The following is a 17,589-nucleotide window of genomic DNA, read 5'->3' as shown; positions in this document are numbered from 1 at the left end:
ATTAATTGTTTTTTGTTCTAAAGGTGACACAGTAAAGTTCCGAGCTATTTTTTTTTTTTTTTTTTTTGTATTGTTTGCTAATAATTTGATGTATTTTATTGTTCATGTTTGTTTCCATTCTACACATAATAAAAAATATACATATAAATAAAAAAACAAAGTATTTTTATTTTCAGTATTTTCTTTAATTTTATTCTTTTGGCTTTCTGCCAGATAAGTTGTATCACAAAAAAGTGCAAAAGAACAAAAGAAGAATTGCTTTATATATAAAAAAAACCAATAAAACAGCATAAAAATTGACTATCTCCATGAATATTCAATTAAATTCTGCTTTTTAACTGGGAAAAAACATTACTAATCAAACTGCATTGGCCCTACCTTACTACCATCACTTTGGTAAAAACAATAGGTAATACCTTCACTCCAGGTAACTACTAACTCCCCAAAAAATTACATCTAAACATTTTTAAAAATTATTAATGTTTGCTTTCAACATATTTTTATAAAAAAGCTAGACACTGAGAAAGTACTGTGTACAATACAAAACCCACCACACCATATTGTACTAACTTGACATGTGAGAACATTGAAAATTTTCCACATGAAATGGCGCAAAGGATAATCTAAAACTTCCAAAATCATAGTTTTCTATGTAAGCATTTGAGTAATAGTATTTAAGCAATTTTTAGTAATTAATATCTTTATCTTCAATGTAAATCAACTTTGTTTGTAGATTATTATACATAAAGCAATTTTCTTTAATTAATATTATTGCCTCTATTTCATTTTTAAACTTGCCACACATTTCAGCACTTCAGTCGTGTGCAACGTTCCCTAGATACTGAAATGTATTGTAGTATAGTTTACTGTGATAATGGTTTTCCTCGCATGTACGAAAGGTCTTAAAATACAAATATTTTAAAAATCCGCGATCGGCACAACTCTGCGACGTTCAGCTATGTGTAGATAACAAGCAATTTTCTTAATATATTGTTTATTAAAATTTAAACTAATAACGTTATTGTTGTAAAATAGGATTTTAATATCCACTTTAATTATAAAGTGAAAACGCTTATTTATTAAAAATAATAAATATTGAAAATAAAGCCACCATTAATAGCTTCATTATATTATATTACAAATAAAATAATATCTAAGTGGCAGAGTGAAATCCTATCACGTGTTCGTGTGGTTGAATGTCAGCTTGTTGCTGGAAGTAAGGTTAAATTTTGATTTAAAAAATGGAATATGTGTCCACTGACAATTTTATCACAGAAGCTACAATGTAAGTATGATTGAAATATAACGAATTATTTAGTATTGTTGTGTCTGTATTCTTGGAATTCTTCTGGCATTGGTGTTAGTTAAACTTTGAAGACTACCTAATCCACGCCATAAGGTAGTTATTCTATCTTAGCTCCATCACCCCCAAAAAGTAAAAAATTATTTAATGAATATTTCGCAATCCCCTACCCCAACCCAGTTAAAACCTGTTAGCTGCGTTGATAGCGACAGATATGAACATGCACGTATGAAGTGTACAGACATCAGCTTATGCCAACTTATTGTGTAATGTTCCTTTTAATTTAATATGCTTGCATAATATTCGCTTGAAATTTAATCACAGAAGCATTAAAAATAATAATTCCTTCACCACATCGTACCCCTATGAAAAGAGTTTTTCGTTTATGGTTGTGCAAAAAACTAAATTTAGGAATCGTTTTTTATCACCTGAAAAGAATTTGTTTTTTTGTGTTTTTGACATAGATCCATGTGTGGAGAAACTTTTAAATGAAAAAACGCAACTATCTCATTAATTTATTTTCTTTACATTTATACTTATAAATTTAAATAAAATGTTTGTAATAAAAGATTTTCTTTCACGTAAAATGATTTCATTATTGTTTACATGTAAAGTTGTAGGCTAATTTTGTGACCCCCTCCATGGAAGTCACAAGCCGCAGGTTGAGAAATGCTGCCTTAAGGTAATACTTATTGTTGAAACTTGATTATGTTTTCTGTTCGGCCGTTTTAGTTTGTTGTCCCATTTTTTGTGTTTGTTAGCATGTTTTGACATAGATCTTACTGTTATGCAAATGTTGTTTAATTTATATGTAATTGGAAGTGTGCTTGCTTGTGTATTTTTATTCCTATTGTGTATGTTGCCTTCCATCTGTTCAGCTAGTGAACAATAAGCAATCCCCCATTCCCCAATGATATGAGAAAGATGTTTATGACTTGTAATTTAGGTGTAGTCTTTATAGACTCTGGCCAACTATTCCTCAAATGTGAATTTCACATCCATTTCAATTATGGACCCCAACCACCAAAGTATACTGGTATCCTCTGTCTAGCATTCAAATCCATATAAAAGCAACCAATGTTTACTAGGCTTTGAACCTCAGAATATTTGACTTCAAAAATCAGCTGTTAAACAATTGATTTGCGACTATGAGTTTAATCACCAGACTAGACTGGTGGGCTATGTATATGAAGAACAAAATTGCCAACATTTTCAGGATAGAAGTTAATGAGTTATTTCAAAACTACAGACCAAATATGCTAGGTCATATGTCTAGTTAACAAATGATTATTGATAAACCACAATAGCTCAGTATTATACTAATGGAACCAAAGTAAATACTCTAAATATCATGAATTAGATGCTTTCCTAACCCCCAATAGAAAAAATACAAGCTCTATAGAAAATTAGGTTTATAAAGTTAATTTTATCATTTTATATTCTACACCTCATAGATACAGGACTCGCGTGAAGATATTTACCTAAATGTGCAATTATTATTTGTTGTAAGTTTATTTAAATAAAGTAAACTTTATTTAAATGTTTTGAAATGTGAAATAAACAAACATTCTCAATTTGATAAAAAAATAATTTTATAAGAAAAAATATACCCAGAATAAAAACACTATTCAACCACTTGCTTAAGGAGTCTCCTAACCTCATTGAAAATTGTTGCCATAAGCAGCAATGCAACAAACACCACCACGAGTGAAGAACCTTTTACTGTAATTCCCATAACATCTTCTGGAAGTATGTCTACACATAATAACAAAAAATGTAATCTTTTTTATATATATTAATAAATAAATATTTAAATCCAAAAATACAGTTCAATAAAAGCTAAGAACAAAAAATAAATGTTAAAATTTAAAAGCATTTAAATCGTTATTATGTATGTACTATTGTCATATTTAAAAACTTCCTGTATCAATCATGGTAAGATAATGAATGATGATTAAGATGAACCATGGTAGTATGATTCTTTAATTTACCTTTGTGGATAATAGGAAGTTTTTAAATATATGGCAATACCTAACAATTTTAACTATTAAAAAGAAAAATTATGCACTCAAGTATTACAGCAAGTGTTTATTAGGTATATAATAATCCTTTCTGTATCTACTGATACTGGTAGTTTAAAATCAAAATATGCATGTAATTATAGGATTTTTATTTCAAATTATGTTTTAGTCTTTTCTGTGCAGTTAGTGGAATTATTTATGTTGCATTATGTCACTGATGATTAAATATCCCAGTAATCATATACTTATAAGATGGTAACATTATGAACCATTTATGATGATAAAATGACAAAAAAAAATTAGACTTGCTCATATACACTGTCAGTCAGTTTTCAATAGCTAAAGTGTTTTCAAATTCTTATTTAATTCTATTTTCAGATTATGTTGCCAGTGTGGAACTTCAATTAAGCCAAATCCTGCAAATATGTGTGTTGCTTGCCTTCGAACACAGTATGATATAACTGAGGGTATACCTAAACAAGGTACACTTTATTTTTGCCGTGGCTGTGAAAGGTATATTTATTTGAATAAATTCTTTCTTTTCAATTTTTTTATTATATAAGAAAATAAGGTTATAATTGAAGACAATTTCCCATAAAGTTTTCCAATTTATGTAATAGGGAGAAGAACAGTTAATGAGAATAAAAATACAAGGCAAGTTCAAAAGTTACTGGAATTGCCTCATGCAGTTAAAAATAGCAATCGTAATTTTAAAAAAAAGCTGACGACAAAGTTGTAGGACTTTCCCATCACACAGCTAAAGGCGCGTTCTGTGAAAGTCCTACAGTTGTGGCTTGTTTCTGATGCACGGCTTACACACACAACTTAATTAAAAATGTTTATGATTTTATTTAAATAGTATTTTTTTGTTAATAATTCTAACTAAAACGTGCACACATACCGTATTTAATTTGCACAGGTGTGGCGGTACTGGTGGTGATGGTCGGCACTAACTGAACTAATTAATTTCATAACTTATATAGAACAAATTTTGCTTGTATGGTCAGAAGACTGGTATAGCCGCAAGGCTTAATCATCAGGTAACAAGTCAACTGAGCAATCAAGACCCATCCGGGCTGAGTTACTTTTTTATACTTTAAATATTGTTGATTTATTTAATTCATAATTTCATATCGCTTATTTAAGTCACAACGTAGCAGATGACTACAACAACTGTACATTAGTGCTACCAACCTTTGTAATATTAAATAAAATAATATTTAAAGTGTAAAAAATAATTTGGTTGGCAACCCTGTGGAATTTCATATTTACCAGTCCAAGAGAATGAGGGAAAAGGGAATTTATCACAGGAAAAAGGGAGATTCCAAGATGGCAGACTGTAACAATAGTGCCCCTTGTGCTGACAGAGGGTACTATTGACACTATATGCCCCTTAGCCATTAGTTAGAGCATTTTTTTGGGGTGGGAGATGCGACTTTGTAAAAAGACCTATTTGCAAATATTGTTATTTTTTAATAAGGTGATTTAGAAGCCAGCACTGAACACACACATGTACATACAAACATTAACATCTGGGTTTTTGGGTACCTTAGTAATCAAAACATCAATATCCAGTGAAAACCATTTATGACCAAATTGGATTACAATACTTTCCTTCTAGAGCTACAATGCTATCTAGATGGAAAAGTAAAAGTTTTAGTTCTTATATTGGCAGCATTCATGATGTCATGATATGCCACATCATGTGTTTTCCATTTTGAGTACAACAAAACTAAAGCCATGTGTTTATATTGTGCATGTAATACTAAAAATTGTCCACCATTGAACAGCATACAAATAACACATTTTGCGTTTGCTTAAAAAAATATCCATCAGAGACATTAATGCTGCTTGAACAAGCATATGGAAAATCTTTTCAAAATAAAACATCAGATTTTGATACTTAGGATATCTATTTTAGGTTGTGAGGACCTATAGTTACTGGTAGAGTTAACAGAAATTTTTACAAAATTCCAAAGAAAAACTAGTTTAATGATGATTAATTAAACTGAAGACCATCCATAGTTATAATATGTTTACAGCTAACATGTCACAAATGTTGTGCAACCATGCATGAAAAGATTTTTCAGAATTTGAAGGAATTTTTTTCTTTCAGTGCCGGTTTCAATATTTTGAAACCATGAAAAAATCCTACTAATTTTTTATCATAATTTAATTAAATTTATATGTAGTAATTGTATTTATGTATAAACAATATATATTTGTTTGGTTTAAAACAATAACAAAGTTACATACAATTATGATACATCTGTGGGGTGGTGATTGATAAGGTGGAGTGGTGTGTACAGTGTCAGTGGTCAAACTTATTCTTTATTATTACTTCATTTCTGCTTATTATTATTATCACTAGTCAAAGCTTGTTTATGTTTTTATTTGCCATTATGACTAATCTACAGATAAAACAAACACTTTTATTTTTAGTTTTTTTTTATCTTCAGTCATTTGACTGGTTTGATGCAGCTCTCCAAGATTCCTTATCTAGTGCTAGTCATTTCATTTCGGTATACCCCCTACATCCTCCATCCCTAACAATTTGTTTTACATATTCCAAACGTTGCCTCCTGCACAATATTTTTCTTTTACCTGTCCCTCCAATATTAAAGCGACTATTCCAGGTTGCCTTAATATATGGCCTATAAGTCTATCTCTTCTTTTAACTATTTTTTCCAAATGCTTCTTTCGTCATCGATTTGTTGCAACACCTCTTCATTTGTCACTTTATCCACCCATCTGATTTTTAACATTCTCCTATAGCACCACATTTCAAAAGCTTCTAATCTTTTCTTCTCAGGTACTCCGATCGTCCAAGTTTCACTTCCATATAAAGCTACGCTCCAAACATATACTTTCAGAAATGTTTTCCTGACATTTAAATTAATTTTTGATGTAAACAAATTATATTTCTGACTGAAAGCTCGTTTTCCTGTGCTGTTCGGCATTTTATATGCCGAACATATAAAAGATAAAAGATAAAGATAAAAGATCGGCATTTTATATCGTTCCTGCTTCGTCCATCTTTAGTAATTCTACTTCCCAAATAACAAAATTCGTCTACCTCCATAATCTTTTCTCCTCCTATTTTCACATTCATTGGTCCATCTTTGTTATTTCTAATACATTTCATTTTGTTTTGTATTTGTTTATTTTCATGCGATAGTTCTTGCGTAGGACCTTCATCTATGCCATTCATTGTTTCTTCTAAATCCTTTTTACTCTCTGCTAGAATTACTGTATCATCAGCAAATCGTAGCATCTTTATCTTTTCACCTTGTACTGTTACTCTGGATCTAAATTATTCTTTAACATCATTAACTGCTAGTTCTATATAAAGATTAAAAAGTAACAAGGATAGGGAACATCCTTGTCAGACTCCCTTTCTTATTACGGCTTCTTCCTTATGTTCTTCAATTATTACTGTTGCTGTTTGGTTCCTGTAAATGTTAGCAATCATTCTTCTATCTCTGTATTTGAACCTTAATTTTTTAAAAATGCTGAACATTTTATTCCATTCTACGTTGTCGAATGCCTTTTCTAGGAATATAATTGCCAAGTTTGTTGGTTTGTTTTTCTTTAATCTTCCTTCTACTATTAATCTGAGCCCTAAAATTGCTTCCCTTGTCCCTATACTTTTCCTGAAACCAAATTGGTCTTCTCCTAACACTTTTTCCACTTCTCTCAATTCTTCTGTTCAGAATTCTAGTTAAGATTTTTGATACATGGCTAGTTAGTTCTGTATTCATCACATTTATCTGCTCCTGCTTTCTTTGGTATCATGACTAGAACACACTTTTTGAAGTCTGATGGAACTTCTCTTTTTCGTAAATATTACACACCATTTTGCATAGTCTATCAATCGCTTCCTCACCTGCACTGCGCAGTAATTCTACAGGTATTCGGTCTATTCTAGGAGCCTTTCTCCCATTCAAATCTTTTGAATGCTCTCTTAAATTCAGATCTCAGTATTGTTTTTTCCCTTTCATCCTCTTTGACTTCCTTTTCTCTATAACACCATTTTCTAATTCATTTCCTCCATATAACTCTTCAATATACTCCACCCACTTATCGACTTAGCCTTTTGTATTATAAATCGGTGTACCAACTTTGTTTAACACATTATTAGATTTTAATCCAAATGTACCCCAAAATTTTCCTTAACTTTCCTGTATGCTCCATCTATTTTACCAATGTTCATTTCTCTTTCCACTTCTGAAAACTTTTCTTTAATCCACTCTTCTTTTGCTAGTTTGCACTTCCTGTTTATAGAATCTCTTAATTGTCGATAGTTCCAATTACCTTCTTCATCACTAGCATTCTTATATCTTCTACGTTCATCCAACAGCTGCAATATATGGGCTTTGATATCCAGGGGTTTCTTCCAGTTCTCTTTGTTCCGTCTAAGTTTGCTTCTGCTAATTTAAGAATTTCCTTTTTAACATTCTCCTGTTCTTCTTCTACATTTTCTACCTTATCTTTTTTACTCAGACCTCTTGCGATATCCTCCTCAAAAATCTTTTTTACCTCCTGTTCCTCAAACTTCTCTAAATTCCACAGATTCATCTGACACCTTTTCTTCAGGTTTTTAAACCCAAATCTACATTTCATTATCACTTAATTATAGTTGCTATCAATGTCTGCTCCAGGATAAGCTTTGCAGTCGATGAGTTGATTTCTAAATCTTTGCTTAACCCTAATCTATCTGATATCTTGCAGCATCACCTGGCTTTTTCCATGCGTATATTCTTCTATTATGATTTTTAAACTGGGTGTTTGCAATTACTGAAGTATGCAAAACTCTATAAGTCGGTCCCCTCTTTCATTCCTTTTGCCTAACCCGTTTTCATGCACTATATTTTCTTCCTTGCCTTTTCCAATGATTGCATTCCAATTTCCAACTATTATTAAATTTTCATCTCCTTTTATGTGTTTAATTACTTCGTCAATTTCTTCGTATACACACTCTACCTCATCATCATCATCGGCACTTGTAGGCACATAGACGTTAACAATTGTTATTGGTTTAGGTTTTGAATCTATGATTATATCGCTATGCATTTTGAAATACTCTACTCTCTTCCCTATCTTCTTGTTTATTATGAAACCTACTCCTGCCTGCCCATAATTTGAAGTTGAGTTATTTATTTTAAAATCACCTGACCAAAAATCGTTATTCTCTTCCCACTGAACCTCGCTAATTCCTACTACATCTACATTTATCCTATTCATTTCTCTTTTTAAATTTTCTAACCTACCAACCTTTTTTAGACTTCTAACATTCCACGCTGTGACTCTTAGAATGTTATTTTTTAATCTTCTGGTAACCCCTTCCGTAGCAGTAGTCCCCACCTGGAGATCCAATCGGGGGGACTAATTTACTTCCGGAAAATTTTACCACGGAAGGCGCCTCCATATTTGTTATATGAAAATGCAGAGAGCTACATTTTCTTGGAAAAAAGCAGCTGTAGTTTTCCATTGCTTTCAGCTGCGCAGTACTCAGAGGATTGAGTGATGTTGATATGGCCATTTAAATCGTCCTTAACAACTATTGAAAGAGCTGCTGCCCTCTTCCAGGAATCATTCCTTAGTCTGGCTTTCAACAGATACCTCTACGATATGGTTGCACCTTTGGTCCAGCTATTCTGTATCACTGAGCATACAAGCCCTGTCACTATCGCCAAGGTCTCATGATTCATAGAGGGAGTTTTTTTTTTTTTTTTAACTATTACACAAAATACTGTTACCCAAAAAAATCAAAAATACATAAAATTATAGATACATAGTATTATTTTTATTATTTATTCATTATGTTCAAAATTCTTCAAATTTTTTATACAAATCCTAATTAAAAGATTGAATATAAGAATTAAAAATAAATTTAACCATTCTAATAAAAGTAATGAATCAAAAAGTAAACTCACAAAAAAAGTAAATAAAATTATTGCCTTATTATTAAAATGTGTTTTTTGTATGTATAATTTTAATTTTGTAAAAGTTCGTATGATAATGGTTTGAAACATTCAAAACACAATCTGGGGAAATCTTTGCAGGTCTTACAATAAAACATAGCATCTTTACGTTGATTATTTTTTGCACAAAAGCGGCATCTTTTACAGAGAGTTTGCCCTTTTTCACTTGCTTCACATCTGCCCATGTAGTGCATCCCTTTAACAGCTGGGACTGCTGATTTTTGTTCCTGTGAAGCATTCTCCGGCAAGAGTTCTTCTATAACTGTGAATCCGGAAATCATGGCATGGTATTTTCAAGTTTCCAGTTTTGCTGTAAAGTTTGAATGCATTGAGCATCATCATATCAGTCATATGAAATGCTAGTTTTTTTATATGAGCGGATTGTTTTTCTCTCACATGGGTAGTAAAATAAGAATTGATCTTGGTAATCAATACTGAACTTATTATAATTAATCAAAACTCCCAAAACAATAAAATTGTTAAGTTTTCGGCTAGAGTTTGCCCCGTCAGTTGAAAACATCAAAAATCGAAAATCAGAATTCAACAATTTATTTATAGTTCTTCAAAAAGACATTGTCCGAATCAAAAAAGTACAGATATGTATGAAAGGCGAGATAATAATTCTTATATATTTTTCATACTTAATTTTCTCAATTACAAAAATATGCACTGTTAAATATACAAGGGTTATTTTTTTCAAGGTCCAATTGGTCGCGAAATAAAAACCCGCCCAAAAATTGGCTGAACCTTTTTGCATATGTGTTGCGCAGCGTCTCTAGTCTGGCCTTCAATCATGCTGCGTCACTTTGTTTAGTTCTGAACACGTAGCTAGCATGTAACACCCACCGGGTTGGTCTAGTAGTTAACGCGTCTTCCCAAATCAGCTGATTTGGAAGTCGAGAGTTACAGCGTTCAAGTCCTAGTAAAGCCAGATATCTTTACATGGATTTGAATACTAGATCGTGGACACCGGTGTTCTTTGTTGGTTGGGTTTCAATTAACCACACATCTCAGGAATGGTCGAACTGAGAATGTACAAGACTACACTTCATTTACACACTCATACATATCATCCTCACTCATCCTCTGAAGAATTATCTAAACGGTAGTTACCGGAGGCTAAACAGGAAAAAACATGTCTACAACAATAGCATCTCCCGCCAAGTGTGAAATGCATACGGTAATTCGATTTCAGGCTGACGGGTGTAATGCAGCTGAAATTCATCGATGAATAAATAATGTGTACAGTGAAACTTCAATGAGTGACAGCAAAGTGCGATTGTGGTGCAGGAACTTTAAAGCAGGACATACAGATGATCATGATGCAGGCGGTCAGGGAAGGAAGCGAGTGTCAACTGACGATCTCGTTGAGCGAGTGGATGAGGCAATTCAAGAAAATCGTTGGTTCAGAATTTCTGTATTGAGTGATTTGTTTCCTAAAATCTCAAGGTCAGCTCTCTATACCATTTTGAGTGAGAGACTTCAGTACCGCAAACTGTATACAAGATGGGTTCCCAAGATGCTGTCCGACCATCACAAAACAATGAGAATGGACTCCTCCCTAACATTTCTCCAGCCCTACCACAATGAAGGAGAAGATTTTGAGAACAAAATTGTCACAGGGGACGAGACATGAGTTCATTTTGAAACTGAAGAAACAAAAGAACAATCCAAACAGTGGATGCATTCTCATTCTCCCAGTAAACCAAAATAAGCAGAGAGGAATATTGTCATTAGGCATTGTCTTTCTCCATGACAATGCTTGGCCGCACACTGCAGCTGTAACAAAGAAGCTCCTGCAGCGTTTTCATTGGGAAGTGTTTGATTACCCACCATACAGCCTGGACTTGACTCCATCCGATTTTCTCCTCTTTGCTCACATGAAATGCTGAATGCTGGCTAGAACAACATTTTGGCACAGAGATTGAGCTGCAGACCAGCGTAGAAACATGGCTGAAAACACAGGCGGCTCCGTTCTATGACGAGGGTATTGGAAATTTGGTACCACCCTACGACAAATGTCTAAATTGGAGTGGCGACTATGTAGAGAAATAGTGTAACTATGTAAGTACTTGTTACAAATAAAAAATTTTAAAATTTTATTTCACTGTGGTTTTAATTTCATGACCAATCAGACCTTGAAAGAAAAATAACTCTCACATTTTCTTCCTGTTCTACTAATATTGTAACTAAATGATAGAACTTTTTTAATATAAAACAAATATGAAATCATCAAGAAATAATTGGATAAACAATTTTTTAAATTACTTGTATATACTTAATAACACAATCACATAATAAAGAATTCGTCAAATTTTCTCAAATATATTTAATGAAAATGCAAAGGCTCTTGCTGGCCCAATTTCATTCTTTAAACAACTTAATAAATCCTAATAATTCACGATTCATAAGTGAGTGTTCTACTTCTTGACTTGCTTTTGAAAGACGATAATTCACAATGCAAATCATGAGTGATCATTCTCTAGTTCTAAATTATGACAGTATCAAATGATTTAATCATTGAATATAATTAATTAATTAGCTGAAAAAATATTAACAGTTCGTAATTTTCTTTGCTCCAAGCAAAACAAAACGTGAATTTTGTTCACAAAATTGAACTATGTTTCAATAATTTTTTTATTCAGTAAGTTAATTTTTTCCAAGCTAATTAATACACAGTTAGAGGCAGTAGTGAAACTTATGATACTTTAGAGTTAAGGTGACATTAGAAGTGATTTTGTCACTTTGAATTTTCAAAATATCAGGGAAACAGTTTATTAAATTACATATGATTAATATTGTGTGACTTTTTCACCATTAGGAACATGTGATAAATATATCAATTGAAACCTGCGAATGATAATTAGTTCACAAAATAAGGTGTGTAACATTCACTTCAAATTGTCACCACAACCCATACTGCCCCTAATGTTGATTTTTGATCAACACTTGATCTATTCATTAAGTGATTTTTTTTATTGAAATCAGAAATTGACTGTAGTTCTTTATAGAATTTTTTCACTGTAACAGATAAAGTTGAACTTATTGTTGAGATCATAATGCATTTGCGTAGAACAATAAATAATAATGTTAAGCTTATAATATTGAAGTTTCATTCAAATTTATTCTTAAAAGTATGAAATTGGGCTGGCAAGAATTATTGCATTTTCAATCAACATATTTCAGAAAATTTGACGAATTTTTTATTATGTGATTTGTGTTATTGAAGTACATTGTATAAAAAAATTGTTTATCTCCAATTATTTCTCGAATTTCGTATTTCTTTTATATAAAAAAACTGTCATTTAGTTACAGTATTATTAGAACAGGAAGAAAATATTTAACAGTGTATATTTTTGTGTTTGAGAAAATGAAGTAGGAAAAACATATAACAATTATTATCTTGCGATTCAGACAATGTCTTTTTGAAGAACTATAAATAAATAAATTGTTGAATTTTGATTTTCGATTTTTGACATTTTCAATTGATGGCAAACTCTCCCTGAAACTTTTAACAGTTTTATTATTTTGTGAGTTTTGATATTATTTATTTTTTGTTTTCTGTTCATTCATTAAATTCTATGAAATTTTATAGGATATATCAAGTCTAGTCATCAACTAGACATCTATTAATAATAAGATTCTTATTTTTATGAAAAAACAACTTCAAAATTCTCATAAAATAAAGCACTCGATCTTCATAAATGAAAATCTTTATTTCACTACAGTAAAAATGAAATTAATACTAATCTAGTTCATATCAGTTTCTAGTCGATATCTAGTCATCTATTAGTATTTAGGATTTTATTTTCATTGATTTGAGCAATTACAATAATGTGAAAACAGTTCAGCACTATTAAAAAAATTGTTTTAATTGTGTTGACACAAAGTTATCAAAAATATACAGGTTTGAAAACTGTAAAAAAGTTGAATATTAATTCTAAATAAATATAAAGTATATCTAAATATATGTTTGTATAGACATATACAGGGCCGCCCCTAGCTTTTGCAGGGCCTGGGGCAAATCTGAAATTGCAGAGCCCTTTCTAAAAATAAACTAAGTATTAGTAAAAAAAACCTATCGAATAAAATAATTAACTTTAATTTTAAAAAAAATTATTTAAACAAAATTGTGGAAATTATAAAACAAAAAATGTAAAACATTTTTTGTTTTAAAATTTTTTGTTTGTAAAAATTTTTTTTAAGATTGTATGTTTGTAATTATTTATTTTTATCTTAATTTTTTTTTAATGAACCTTTTGTACTATTTTATAAAATATTAATTTTGTAAGCACTTATTTGCAGCAAAATGTGTTATTAAATCAGCAATTTAATTTTTCTCATTATGTGCTCAATAGATAAAAGTGTTAGATTTTTAATTGTTCCTGTGTCTGTAAAAATTGTAAAACTTTAATTGTCTGTAAAAATTTTTAATTACGTTTAATTTAGAAAAAGTTCATTCTGCTGATGCTGTTGAAATAAGAATTGTTAATAATATTCTTAAACTAATGGCCAGATTTGGAAAAAAACTCATGCATATTTCTCAGCATATTAAAGCACTGTACTGGTGTTGCATTTTCAAGATTAGTGCAGATCAAACAAAAAATTTTAATTTCTTCGTTTAAATCAGCTCCATTTATATCACAATTATCATCTTGCCTTAATTTTAAATCTAAATCCGTGCAAAATTTTTTAATTTGGTTGTCTTCCATTGTTCATAATAGTGGAATATTGTAAAGAAAACTGAAAATATTAATATGATTTTCAATTTGTTCAAATCTTTCTTGTAATGAAGATACTTAATCTATTATTGCTAAGAAATAATTTCTGTAGAGGTTTCTTTCTGGATCATTTACACATTCATCTGCTCCTCCTCCTTCATAATCAAATAAATGCTTATGTTTTCTTATTCTTATGATTTTTAATTTGTTTGAAGTATTAGATTTTTCTAAAATATTATTTGCTTCCATCTTAAGATTTTAAAAAACCGTTCTCTCTAGATTCTTTAAAAAATCCATCAATCTTTTTAAAAGCTTAGTTACTAAACTTAAATCACAATTAGGTTTTTGTTCAGTTTTACTTACAGTCAATACTTACTATATTGACTGTCAATAATAATTCATACTAAATAACTATAGTTAAAATAAATTCAAAATTAATTGCATGCTCCAGTAAGGAATCTGTTTCACTTTTCACACTAGAATCCTCTGTCATGTCATTTAATTCTTTTTATCTATATATTTTCATTATATGTACAATTTTTCGAAATATCAGTACCCCAGCACTACCTAACAGGTCCATTTCTTGCAAAAATATTTCGTTCTCATAAGAAATATATATTCTGAATACGAGCCAAATGAGACCATAAAAACAATTTTTTGAAACATCACGACCCCAGCACCACCTAGCAGGTCAATTTTTTTGCAGAATTATGTCTTTTCATGTAACTAAAATATATTCTGAATACGAGCCATGGTCTGAATCAGACCATAAATACAATTTTTTGAAATGTCATGACCCCAGTGCCACCAAATAGTTGTAATTTTAGAATAAAAATTTTACCAATTTATTTTTGTTTTATTTATTCCTTTTTTAATAAAACTGGTATAATTTCTTCTAAAATAATATTTTTTTTTTTAATGAAATGATGGGGCTTAAAAAATTGTTTCATCTTCAGTACTTTCATTTACATAAGATTATTTACTATTAAAACAAGCTGTAATGTATTTTCTTTTAAAATTTTATTATTTTAAGTGTACATTATCAAGTTTCAGTTCGCTATCTAGTACTATCAAGTACTGTTATCTAGCGGCGTGATTTGTAAATGAGTTAAGAGAAAAAATCAGGGTTAGAACAAAAATGTCACTTTTTAAAATTAAGAAACGTGAAATTATGAAGATTATCACATATTTATAAAAAAAAAAAAACAAAAAAACTATATTCATTAAGAACATACGTTTCTGCGATGATATGTAGCTCTATTTCATCAAAATTATTATTTTTTTTAAATATTTTAAACAATCTTAAAAATTTTGAAATGTTGATTTGCAAATTGGTCAGAGTAAATAAGTCTTCGGTGTTTCTGCCGTCGGACAAACTTGCCGGCGTCATTCTACCAAACGACTTGATGATAGGCACTGGTTTAATTTTTGTCTGACCTCTTTTATTTTTTGTTTCTGCAAGCTTATTTATCCTGCCACTTCCCAATTCCTACTCCTTGCGAATATTGGTGTACCGTTCATGCCACTTCCCAATTCCTACTCCTTGCGAATATTGGTGTACCGACTCACGATTTTCAGTTTCGCTTTAGAAATATCAGAAGGTGTTTCTTTTCTATTATTGCGGAGAGTACCAGTGGTGTATTGTCCAGTTCCAACAGTTTCTTGGGTATATGGAATGAATTATAAAAATTATCCATGTACAAAGAGTGCCCTGCCATTAATTTACCACCCATTAAATGAAGTACATTATTTGCTGCATGACCCTTTCTCCCCATATCATCCATAACACTAGTGCACACGTTAAGTTTTAAAACTGTACAATCAGGTTCGGTTAGAAGATACAGTTTTATTATGTATGTATGCTTTCTATTTTTTATATATTGTCTTATTACTAATCAACCTTGCCATAACAACATTGACTCGTCTATGCATAATTCTGTACCAGGATAATTCAAAGTGTTCATTTTATTATTAAAAATATTAAGCAATAGTTATTTTCTATAAGCGGTCAGTAGGTCTATAGCCAAGATCCTCTGGCTGATTTTGACAAGAATGGAGGCATCTTAAAATTGTCATAAATCTATTTTGTCCCATAAAATCATGGTAACATGGTATATTACATAAACAGTGAGTAAGCCAGTTTTCCTTCAATCCATTCAGTTTAATGTTACCCATGTGACTGACTAGCCCTAAAAATATTTGTAGCTCATCTCTGTTCAGCTGTTTTTTCCATAAGAGCATATGTGACTTGGGAGAAACAGTTTTGACTTTCACATTGTCCGCATACCAATTTGCTTCAAGCAACAGAAGATTAAAAAATTCATCAGCAAGCAATTAAAAAAAATCAATTGGCTTACTTCATTAGGAATCAATATACATAAACCTGGATTTCTGGTAAATGGGATATTTTTCAAATTTGGCGGTACTGATACCCACAAAATATTAGAAGGTAAATCTGTAGCTGTTTGGTTATTAGGAACAGAATTCTTTGTTTTTTAATTCAAACTCTGACATTACTTTTTTTTACGTTTAGTCATTGCCTCTTCGGTTGTGAAGGTATTTTATGGTATTTATGGTTGTGGTATGGTTTATGGTATTTCATCATCTACCTTAATAAGTAATTAAAAAAAAAAACTGAAACCAAACACAAATTCATGTTGTTTATGTATCAAACGACACGCTTCTAAAATATAAAGGATGTGAGTGGAGGTCTGACTGCTACAACATAGAATGTAATGACTGCAGTTAACGCACACATGGTGCATGCGGGCTGGGACTGAACAATAAGAAGCCATCACTTATGTGTCATTGGCGCCAAACATGTTAACTCCTCATCAGTATTTAGATTCTGGTAATACTAGTATTCCTTCAAATTTTCCCATAAAAGAGATCACAAACCATAAAATCTGGCAATCTCTGGAACAGCAAGATGCAGGATAATATGATAATTTAGCTCATTTTAACATTTGTTAAAATGAGCTAACATGAGCTGACATGTTGTGAGACAAAATACTATTACATAATTGTTGATATTATTATTAAATATTGGATTATCTTTTGATTTATTAAATTCTGTAAATGTAAAATTTTTCTTGTAGGAATATAGGTTTTTAAGTATAATAATACCTTGCACATACCATTATTAACCAACAAAAGTTGTTAGATGATATTATTAAATGAATAAACTGCTTTGTAAACATATTATATTTTTGAGTGAACATCACCTGTTCTTGTAAAAAAGAAAACACTGTACTATATCCGTATGCAATTTTTTAAAACGCAACTTATTTGCCAAGAATGATTTTATAACTTATAGCTGTAGATTTACTTGCTCTTGTTTTATTTTATTTACTGATCCAAAATTTTATCCATATAAACAGGATTATTCCTGTTTGATGTAAAAATCTGCAGCTTTTTATTATTGGTAATAAACTGTTTTTCTGTCATGGTAACATTGAAAATAATGAAATTAAATGTAGAGCATGCATAATTTAGTTCCTGGGTGTAAAGTGCTTTCTTGTTAGAGATAACTTAAAATTTATAATGAATATGTTATGAAT

At 30.7% G+C, this 17,589-nt stretch overlaps 1 protein-coding gene across 1 annotated transcript in view; it reads left to right on the top strand.

The window, feature by feature from the left end:
• The first annotated feature begins 1,159 nt into the window (after positions 1-1,159).
• Nmd3 (60S ribosomal export protein NMD3) overlaps positions 1,160-17,589 on the top strand; it is a 72,391-nt gene continuing 55,961 nt past the window's right edge. The window contains exons 1-2 of the mRNA XM_075354397.1: positions 1,160-1,285; positions 3,703-3,837. Coding sequence (XP_075210512.1) covers positions 1,242-1,285; positions 3,703-3,837 — 179 coding nt within the window. The 5' untranslated portion in view covers positions 1,160-1,241. The remainder of the gene's footprint in view (positions 1,286-3,702; positions 3,838-17,589) is intronic.

This window comes from Lycorma delicatula, chromosome 1 (genome assembly GCF_047948215.1).
Source record: "Lycorma delicatula isolate Av1 chromosome 1, ASM4794821v1, whole genome shotgun sequence".
Classification (NCBI taxonomy): Eukaryota; Metazoa; Arthropoda; class Insecta; order Hemiptera; family Fulgoridae; genus Lycorma; species Lycorma delicatula.
The sequence above is the reverse complement of the archived record's forward strand: the minus strand, read 5'-3'. Positions and strand labels throughout refer to the sequence as shown.